Source organism: Hemibagrus wyckioides, linkage group LG06, assembly GCF_019097595.1.
Source record: "Hemibagrus wyckioides isolate EC202008001 linkage group LG06, SWU_Hwy_1.0, whole genome shotgun sequence".
NCBI lineage: Eukaryota > Metazoa > Chordata > Actinopteri > Siluriformes > Bagridae > Hemibagrus > Hemibagrus wyckioides.
This window is the reverse complement of record NC_080715.1, coordinates 20,946,990-20,957,548: the sequence shown is the minus strand read 5'-3', so window position 1 is coordinate 20,957,548 and position 10,559 is coordinate 20,946,990. Positions and strand designations below refer to the sequence as shown.

General features: G+C 40.2%; 1 protein-coding gene across 1 annotated transcript; it reads left to right on the top strand.

The window, feature by feature from the left end:
- The first annotated feature begins 1,708 nt into the window (after window positions 1-1,708).
- Window positions 1,709-10,249, top strand: sec22a (SEC22 homolog A, vesicle trafficking protein). The gene is made up of 7 exons (XM_058392709.1): window positions 1,709-1,859; window positions 4,525-4,720; window positions 6,150-6,313; window positions 7,168-7,347; window positions 8,209-8,327; window positions 8,548-8,613; window positions 9,756-10,249. The coding sequence occupies exons 2-7, from the start codon at window positions 4,539-4,541 to the stop codon at window positions 9,954-9,956; spliced, it is 912 nt and encodes a 303-aa protein (XP_058248692.1). The 5' UTR covers window positions 1,709-1,859; window positions 4,525-4,538; the 3' UTR covers window positions 9,957-10,249.
- The last annotated feature ends 310 nt before the right edge of the window (window positions 10,250-10,559 follow it).

Sequence of the window (10,559 nt, the reverse complement as noted above, 5' to 3'; positions counted from 1 at the left end):
TGTAACCCTGGATAAAATCAGGATAGCCAAATATTTTTCAATAATTGTTGACTCAGCCCAGATATTTCACATTCAGTCCAGCTCACTTTTATTGTGCGATATGTGTCTGAAGAAGCAAGAACAGAGGAGCATTTTCTACCCATGAGAAGACACATTAGTGCGTCATTGTCCAATTCTGTCATTTCAGTTCTGATGGAGATGAACATAAACATAGAGAACTGCCATGGACAGTGCTTTCACAATGCCAGTAACATGTCTGGTGTTAATAAAGGTATGCAATCTCGCATATCTGAAGTCAACTCATTAGCTGAATGGATTCCCTGTGCAGCACATACTCTGAAATTAGCTGGGGTGCTGTGAACTGTTGCCTTGAGACTGATGAGTTTTTCACATTTGAGAGAATTTATTGCAGATCTCCATGATCAGTTTGAGAGGTTTGAGGCAACAGCCAAAAACATGTTGTCATGTGTATCACACACATACAAAAGTGACATTCAAAGGGAGCGACAACATAAAAAGTAACCAGATGAACAATGAGCACAATGTGAAGAAGACAACAGTTGCAAGTTTGAGTTTCATTACTGGCACACTTGTGGCTGAGCTTGATCGGCGCTACAAATCATATAAAGATCTTAAGCAAAGTTTTGGCTTCAGGACTATATAATGCTGATCTCTAAATTTTAAAAGTCTGTAACGAAGGGAGTCTAAATATAAGCCTTTAGCTTGGCTCGTTTCTCTTTTTAATATGTATTTCGTGTTAATGGCCACCAGATGTGCGCACTCATGTTGGAACAGGAAGGGGACATCCCCAAACTGTTCCCACAAAGTTGAAGGATATTAACAGGATTTAAAGAATACTTTTGATAGATACTGCAGACCAGGAACACCCCACAAGAGCTGCAGTTTTGGAGATGCTCTGATCCAGTTGTCTAGGCATCACAATTTTGCCCTTGTCAAACTCGCTCAAATCCTTACGCTTGCCTATTTTTCCTACTTCTAGCACATCAACTTTGAGGACAAAATGTTCACTTGATTCCTAATATATCCCACCCACTAACAGGTGCCATTATGAGGAGATAATCAGTGTTATACACTTCACCTCTCACTGCTCATAATGTTATGCCTGATCAGTGTATGTTCTCCCTGTGCTTTATTTGGTTCCTCCAGGTACTCCGATTTGCTCCCTGTGTCTAAAGTCATGCATTGTACAATTGGTATTGATTGATTGGCATCTCTAAATTGTCTGCAGTGTGTGAATGGGTGTGTTAGTGCATGCGTGATTGTGCCACGTGATGGGCATCCTCCACTTTGTGCTCCGAGTCTCCTGGTATAGACTCCAGACTCCCTCTTTAGGATGCGCGGTACTGAGGATGGGTGGATGAAATGAGTCTTTTAATTGTTTACTAATGCCTTGGTTGACATACTGTCATCTAAATTTGATTCACATCATAATGACATCATGTCCGTTTGAAGGGTTGAATATTTATTTGAATGTAACTATAGCCTGTATCACCTTTTAATATCTGTTAAGTTTAGATACAGCATATTTTGGTATGAACAGGCATTCAGGCCTACATAATGCTGAACTCTACATTTTAAAAGTCTGTAGCAAAGGGAGTCTAAATATAAGCCCTTAGCTCGTCTCGTTTCTCTTTTTGACGTGTATTTCTCGTTAATGGCCGCCAGAGGCGCTGCTACCCATAATGCATTTCGCAGAGCCACGTAAACAAATGTGCTACTCCCACTGATGCTACTGTCCTCGGCACAACAGGAAGCAGGAACAGCATAAACATGCACATTTCTGCACTTAATCAAATGCAAATCTGAGTTACAAACAAGCGAGGAATGCCTCTGCGAAGGTTAGCTGTGTTTCCTGTTTCAGCTCCTTTTAAACACCAGCTGGGAATAGCTTTGGTCACCCAGAGCAGCTACACAGTGCATGTCTGCTATTAGCTAGCTCATTAGCATGTCAATTATTTTGACGTTTCTGTGGTCAGTATTTCATACAAGAATGGTTTCCTTAAATGTTATAGAAAGCTTCGTAGTTAGTTAAGCGATTCATATATAGCTAGCCATGTACCTAACAACAGTAATGTTCACTAGCAAGCTAGCTAGAAACAGCTTCAGTGGTGAAAGGTGTTGTGTTAATAAACAAATCTTGTCTATTGAAGCTACATAGCAGATTTAGCGCCGCCTTGCTGTAATGTTAGCGATAAGCTAAGCTAGCTAACGTTAGCTAGGTTTGTTCTGGAGGTTTTGCTGCCTTGCTGTTTGGGTGGCGCCAGCATGGTGCAAGTGCTTTTTTCCCTCGGTTGTCTGTAACGCTTCGTGTTTGTTAGAAAAGAAGTCCAAAAGGCTTTCAGAGTAACCCAGACTAAGCAAATTTACACTGGAATTAACTGTAAACAAAGCGGTCAGCTAGTGAGCGCCCTGAGCGTTAAAAACAACTTCAGAGTATAACCACAGGTGCTGTCCAGGGTACTGATATTTTAAAGTTTTAAATATTATATTATTAGTTTTATTGCCATATGTTTCATATATACATTGTATTATAATAGCATTATTTACATATTAAGGGTTTTCGTCTTGAGAAATGCATTCAGGGACAGATGGTACACTATATGCGCAAAAGTTTTGGGACACCCCTTCAAATCATTGAATTCAGATGTTGTTTTTCAGGGGATGGGCTCGGCCCCTTGGTTCCAGTGTAAGAAGCTCTTAATGCTTCAGCATACGGTTTTTGATTCAATTTTGTGCTCCCAACTTTGTGGGAATAGTTTGGGGATATCCCCTTCCTATTCCAGCATGACTGTACACCAGTGCACAAAGCAAGTTCCATAACGATGTGGATGAGCGAGTTTGGTGTGGAGGAACGTGACTGGCCTGCATCAACCCGATAGAACACCTTTGGGATGAATTAGAGCAGAGACTGTAAGCCGGGCCAAAACTGGGGTGTCTGCCTTTACATGCACATTAAGTTAAGTTGTTAAGTTGTCTTTTATTTGTCACATATACATTACAGCATAGTGAAATTACTTCTTTGCATATCCCATCCTTGGGGTTGGGGTCAGAGTGCAGGGTCAGCTATGATGCAGTGCCCCTGGAGCAGGGTGGGTTGGTGGCCTTGCTCAAGGGCCCAACAGTGGCAGCTTGGTAGCGATGAATGTATTATGGACTTGGCCCGGCCTTTGCAGCTATAACAGCTTCAACTTTTCTGGAAAGGCTTTCCACAAGATTTAGGAGTGTGTTTATGGGAATTTTTGACCATTCCTCAGGCTGATGTTGGACGAGAAGGCCTGGCTGACAGTCTCCACTCTAATTCATCCTAAAGGTGTTCTGTCGTGTTGACTCTATGCAGGCCAGTCAAGTTCCTCCACACCAAACTTGCTCATCCATGACCTTGCTTTGTGCACTGGTGCACAGTCTTGTTGGAACAGGAAGGGGTCATCCCCAAACTGTTCTCACAAAGTTGGAAGCATGACATTTTCCAAAATGTCTTGGTATGCTGAAGCATTAAGTGTTCCTTTCACTGGAACTAAGGGGCCAAGCCCAATCCCTGAAAAACAACATCTGAATTCAATGAATTAGAGGGGTGTCCCAAAACCTTTGCCAGTAAAGTGTATAAATGAGCTTACAGGGCCTATTTCTCAAAGTTAAAAAAAAAGACATCAGTATTAGAATTTATTTTTGGCATTCACATCAGAGTATTTGGTGTTCATAAACATCTTAGAAATAAATTTGGAAGTAACGTGATCACAAACACCCATATGAAAAATACACAGACTAGATCTGGGGCTGATCTGATGTGTGTTGGATTATATAACATTTTTCATCCAGCATCGCTGATGCATCCTTCATCAGTGATTGAGAACGCACACGTGAAAAACGTTGCAGTGTAATGAACGCCCATCATCTATCATCTCTATTTACTCTGTAATTTTCCTCTTTTTCAAAAAAGTCTAAGAGCGCAAAAGAGTCACTGCTGTCTTCTATTGGGAGGAATGACTGTATTCTCTCCCCTGTCAATCAGAGCAACAGTAATTACTTATGACTGACTGTAAATTTCTCTGTATGGAGAAAATGAGGGGAAAAAGGCTTGACAACCCTAATCAGTTTAATTCCACATATGGAAATAATTCCCTAGTTTCTGTTATGGTACCATTTTTGTTTCTTTGCTAAGCAACAGGAACATCACAATGCCTTTAGAGAGATAAGTAAAGGTAGATAAGAAGATAAGCCCTCATGTGAAATTATGTAAAATAACTATTAACTGAACTGTTAGTATAGTTTTTGTTGTTCATGTTTTGAACAAAAGGAGTACAGCTTTTCTATTTGCCCTTTTTGGTATTTGAAGCAAACCGTAAGAACCAAACAGGGCATTACAGACTTGAAACAATTTTTAAAAATGTAGATACATGTACAATATAATCGTTAGTATTAGCTCTCTAAAATTGTGATATGTTCTGTGTCTGAGCTGTCTAGTAAAATATTCAGTGCTCATGCTGTGTACACCTATGCTCACAGGTTTTCACTGTAAGATGTCTATGGTCCTCTTTGCCTCAGTGGTGCGGGTGAGGGACGGCCTGCCCCTCTCTGCCTCTACCGACTATGAACAGGACAAAGGGCTGCAAGAGACCAAGAAGCACCTCAAGAGCCTGTCCAAAAAACTCAGCCAGTTTCCTGACCGCTGCTCTCTTAAGACTGGCCAGTACAATGTGAAGTATGTGATTTCTAAATACAGGGATGAATACAGGGCTCTTTTTATGTAGTCATGCATACTTTTTCGCAAACTCACACAAAGTTTTAAACACTGATTGACAAACCTAGACTCCTACAAAGTGTGAGGGATGACATTACACTTTCACCTGTCAGTCAGAGTGACAGTAACCAGTTGAGGGCACCTGTGAACTTTATTTGCATGGTACAGGACAGATAATGCTTTCATACAATTGGGGGAACCAACTTGTGGATAGGAACTGATGATAAAATTGGAAGAAATTGTAGTAAAAAAAAGAAAGTCTGGTTTCTGTTACAGTACTGGGTTTTGTTTCTCTGCTAGGCAACCGGAACATCACAGAGATATTTCTTGTCTGCTTAGTGCTTTGTCTAAAAGGAAAGCACACAGAAAATGCAGTATTTCACAACTTTTTGTAAAAGTCCAACTCTTAATGTATTATTGACTTGTACCGAATATGTTACGGCTCACGGTCTGTTAAAACCATCTGCGACTCAGTTAAAAACATGTGCTGAATTACTTTATCATTTTGTAAAACAGTTTGATTAGTTCTGTAATAGCTTCTTGCAATATAATCAGATTATAAGATATAGTAAGTCTTTGTATGCAGTTGACATTTATGGGAAACAGTACGATATTAGCCATGGCATTTCTTCCACAAAATATGGTGTCTGCATGCAGTGTCATTCAGTCAAAATGAGCATAAAGTCTTGAAAGAAAGCAAAGTGAAGTGGCGACACATCAGGTAAATTAGCAGCTAAATCAGCATACGCTGATAGATGACTCCTGCGAGGGCCTCGGGTGAAGCCGTTTTGAAGCCTTGCACTCGAGGCAGCTGCTATTCATCACTCTAAACTGTGTTAGCGGGCACGAATGAGTCGACTCCCCCTTTTTTTCCCTGCCACTCGGGGCTGTGAGTCATAGAATTGTTTCATCTCTCTGAGGAGACATTAATGTAGAGAGACATGGTGACAAAAATGGGCCCGGTTTCCTGTGAGGCTGTCAAGCTGCATGCATTTTAAAGAAAAGCAAATGTAGCAGCATGAGTAATTGATGAATAGGTTGGTGCATAGGTGTGTCTCTGAAAAGTTTTGCTTCGCTTTGCCGTGTTTAGCTGATTTAGAGTTCTAGAGAATGTGTGAGTTTGTGACCTTGTTCACATTCTTCCTGTGTTCTCATGATAATGAGGCAGGGGCAGGTTGATCATCTCATGGCCTCATGTGTGAGTGGCACATCTTAGCAATGTACAAAAGGTTACTGAATGGTGTGTGTGTGTGTTGGTGTGTGTGTGTGTGTTGGTGTGTGTGTGTGAGACACATAGAAGATAAAAATAAGATTTGTCATTCAGTAGTTATTTGATGTTAAATGGTTAGTGGTAAATATGAATAATAATGTTATTTTGTTTGTTATTCAGTTTCACCAGCTCTCTGGGAGTGGGCTACCTGATGGTATGCACAGAAAACTACCCCAATGTCTTGGCGTTCTGCTTCCTGGATGAGTTACAGAGAGAGTTCCTTGTCACATACGACACCAAGCGCATTAACAGCGCTGTCAGGCCCTACTCCTTCATTGAGTTTGGTGAGTTCTCTCTATTACTGAGCAAAAATTTATGTCTTTGGAACATTTCAAAAAACCTGCTGTAGTTCTCTGCAAACACTGTGATTCTGTGCAAGCCTCTATGGTAGCTAATGTTCTGCCATCCTCTACTGCACTCAAACATTGTAACTACTCCGTTCTTTATATGTGACCTTTTCCAACAATGCTCTGCTATACTAGAGATGAATTAAGATATATGTAATGATGTAATTTTCACATCTGTATGAACAACTGAATTGAGATACGAGTGAGCAATAGTAACGTTACAGACAAGCAGTGATTATGTGTATGTGGGGTATGTGTATGAGATTCTGACTCTGAATCAATAAATCAGAATGAAAAGAGTACCAGATTTGTAGGTATATGTAACAGACAATAAAGCAATCTTTTGTAGTCATTTGCTTACAATTTACATAAATCTGTTTTTTTTGCAGTGTGGTAAAATAAAAGAATTTTCTTTAGTGCAGAATGAAGTCAGGCATAGAAGCATGTGTCATTCCTAGTAATCAGACAGTTTATCCAAATATATCATTCATTACAACAAACGAGAGCTTTTTTGTTTGGAACAACCCTTTAGAGTATTGTGAAAAACAGAAGGTTTTCTGCTAATTAAAAAAAAGGACAAAGAAATGTACAAAACCAATCATAACCTGTTTCAGCTGTCAAACACAGTGTATGTGTGTGTGTCCAGATTGTTACAGGCTGAAAGATACTGTGCTGCCAATGAGCTGATCTAACACAATTTCTTAGCACAGTGAGCAGCCTATCAGTGTTTGGGAGACACTTTATTTCTTTACTAGCTTTTTGCTTGTGTTTGACTTTGGGGGTTCTCATAGACAACTTCATTCAGAAGACCAAGCAGCGGTACAACAGCCCACGTTCCCTTTCCACAAAGATCAATCTGGCTGACATGCAGACAGAGATCAAGCTGCGGCCCCCGTACCAGCTCTCTCCTGAAGACCTGAGCTTGATCAATGGCTTTTCTCACAGCACTTCTTCCAAATATAAAGGCATAGGTACTTACCACCTTATGTGTCCTCACTCGTATTGGAACCATAAATTCTAATGTGCTTACATCATTATTTTTATTAATAGCACAATTTGTATATGAAGCAAAAGTACACCCATCAGGCATAACATTATGACCACCTACCTAATATTGCTGTTATTCCCCTTTTTGCTGCCCTGACCCTTCGAGGCTTGGACTCCACTAGATCCCTGAAGGTTTGCTGTGGTATCTGGCACCAAGATGTTAGCAGCAGATCCTTTAAGTCCTCTAAGTTGCAACTTACAGGACTTAAAGGATACTTACAGGACTTTAAGAAATTACAGGACTTAAAGGGCACTGTTGATAGATACTGACCACTGCAGACCGGGAACACAGCACAAGAGCTGCAGTTTTGGAGATGCTCTGATCATCTAGCCATCACAATTTGGCCCACTTGCCCATTTTTCCTGCTTCTAACACATCAAATTTGAGACAAAATGTTCAGTTACTGCCTAATATATCACACCTATTAACAGGTGCCATGATGAGGAGATAATCAGTGTTATTCATGTCGCCCCTCAGTGGTCATAATATTATGCCTGTGTGTATCATCGCACAGTGCAATTTTCTTTACTCCTCCTTGACAAGAAGGGTGTAAAAATGCCACTATGCTTATCTATCTGTAATGTGTTGCTGATGCTTCACTGGAATACAGTCATAACTAAAACTAAAGCATTTTTTAGTTCATTCCCAACAGATAATGTGCTCATAAAATCCTCAGACTTGTTCAGACAGGTTATTGCCTGGGAATTGTATGTCTTTGTGGTACAGGATTCATATATTTGAAATATATTTGTTTTGGTTTTTTGGGGTTTTTTTTTATTCGCAGCTCCAAATCAAACACTGGAGCCTGTCACCTTGCCAGGCATAGTGGCATGTGTCCTAACTGTTCTGTGTGGTGCACTCAACTTACTGCGTGGAGTCCATGCCATAGAAAGCATATTGCAGGTAAACTTTCCTTATGCCTGCTTTCGAATTATACTCTGGACTATATTTAAGCCGCTATGCAACGTAACAGCAATTATGATTCAATAGTTATGCATCGCAGCCCCAGCTAGCATGTACTGCAGCTTAATTAATCTAACAAAGGATTTCTGTGTGTAATTAGTTCATGCTGGATAATTCCTTAATGCAGGACCCTTTCTCCTTTTTTCTGCTCTATCCGCAGAACGAGGATGAAGACTTTAATTATGTAATTGCCTTTTTCCTGGGAACGGCTGCCTGTCTATATCAGGTAAGTTATAGTCATCCATCAAGTGCTCGAGTGACTTACAGCATTCATTTCCATCAGCATGGAAGGGAGAGGGGGGGCTGCTTTTATTCCATTCTTAGAAAAACAGCAGAATCAGTGCTGATGTTGCTGAAGTAATTCAGAGAAATTTGAGCGGCATTCACATGAAGCAATACCTGTGTTGCAAGATTTCTTTTTTTATACTGCAAAAGCATTTTTGCTTAAAGTGTAAAAAAAAAAAAAAAAAAAAAGCATGGCTTAGAGTTGCTGAGCTCTACCAGACAGGTGGCATGTGAGCTGGACTTAGGGCAAGGATTCCTGAAGATATGATCATTAAACTCCCTCTCTCCTTAAATCACTGTGTAGAGTACTACCGTGAATCCTCCCAACCTAAAATTGATTAGTTCACATTGTTCTAGCAGGAGATGGAGGCACTCATCATTTCAGGAGGGTCGATAGACTGAAATGAAATGTGTGAGGCAATGAAGAGCATGCTGGCCTTCAACTTTTTGCTGATGCTATAGTGTGATAGTGTTTTAGTACAACTAAACAACACTATATGCTCAAAAGTATATGGACACCTCACTATCACATCCATATGTGCTTATTGAATATCCCATATGTACTTCTTGTTGGGCAGGAAGACCTGGTTTGCAGTCAACATCTCATTTCACTCGTTCTTCCACACTAACTTAGCTTAGCAGAATTTGTCTTTATGGAACTCTCTTTGTTTACAGACAGGCATTGCCATGCTGGAATCATATATGAGCCCTTTAGTTCCAATGAAGGGATATTGTAACACAAGACATCCTATTCTGTTGTGTTTCCAACTTTGTGGCTGCAGTTTGTTGAAGAAGCACATACAGGTGTCATGTGATGGTCAGGTGTCCACAAACCTTTGGCCATGTAATGTCTTAAAAAAATAGTTTCATAGAGAAAAAAACTGATTTGATTTTCCATTAGAAAAATGATGAAAAATATTAAATTAATAACAATGACACATTTTCATAGCCTTTTAATGCTCATACTTCCCATGGATGCCAGTAAAGCTACAGGAGTTGAAGACTAGTACCCAATGTTGTGTTGTAATAAAACTAGTTTGTGCTGCACAAAATAACAAAGCTATCTCTCTTCTCATTGTACAGTGTTACTTATTTGCATACTTCTCGGTCTGGAGGAACATCAAGTCATTCCTGGCCTTTGCTCTCATCTGCCTGTGCAACATGTACCTCTACGAACTGCGCAACATGTGGCAGATCCTCTTCCACGTCACAGTCGGGGCGTTCATCACTCTGCAGATCCATTTAAGGCAGCCACAAGGCAAAGCTCCTGACTACAATGTCTGAACACTTGTATACACACACACACACACACCGCACAGTCCCCAAAAGACTAAATGATGATATTGTAATGTTGGCCCTGTGTTTTGGGACTATGGGAGACCATGATCATTAAAAAAAGACTGTAGAATCAACAGCTCAGGATCCAACAGCAGTTTAATTACTCTGACAGTTATACTGTAATATGTTCACTGGTTCTGTGTTTTGTTGCAATCCATAAATCTCAAATCGATTATCAGGCATTTATTTGCGTTCTTTGTTAATTGATATTTTTAAATAAAGGGTGTGATTATAGATTATACCAGATATGCAAGACTTTTTAGTGCATGGTACAAATGAAATGTACCTGAACCACCACGATTCACCGCACATAAACCGCACATAAACCTTCACTTATCAGACCTTTTTAAATCATTTGACTAATTCATACAGACACAGACCACAACGGTTTCATACACTTCATGTACTTCAAGGCCGCTGTTACCGAACAATATTACCCTAAAAGCGCATTCAGACCTGGTGTGTGTTATGAGTATGATGTGTGCACTTGTCTCAGTAGTCTCTGTGCTGCCTGCAGCTTTCTCTGGTTGCTGATGGATTCCGCTCACT

Excerpts from the sequence above, each read along its gene's own strand:
- sec22a (XM_058392709.1), top strand. The coding sequence starts at position 4,539 with ATGTCTATGGTCCTCTTTGCCTCAGTGGTGCGGGTGAGGGACGGCCTG. Across the intron at positions 7,348-8,208 it reads TTCCAAATATAAAGGCATAG|CTCCAAATCAAACACTGGAG; the intron begins GTACTTACCACC and ends TTTTATTCGCAG. Across the intron at positions 8,614-9,755 it reads CGGCTGCCTGTCTATATCAG|TGTTACTTATTTGCATACTT; the intron begins GTAAGTTATAGT and ends CTCATTGTACAG.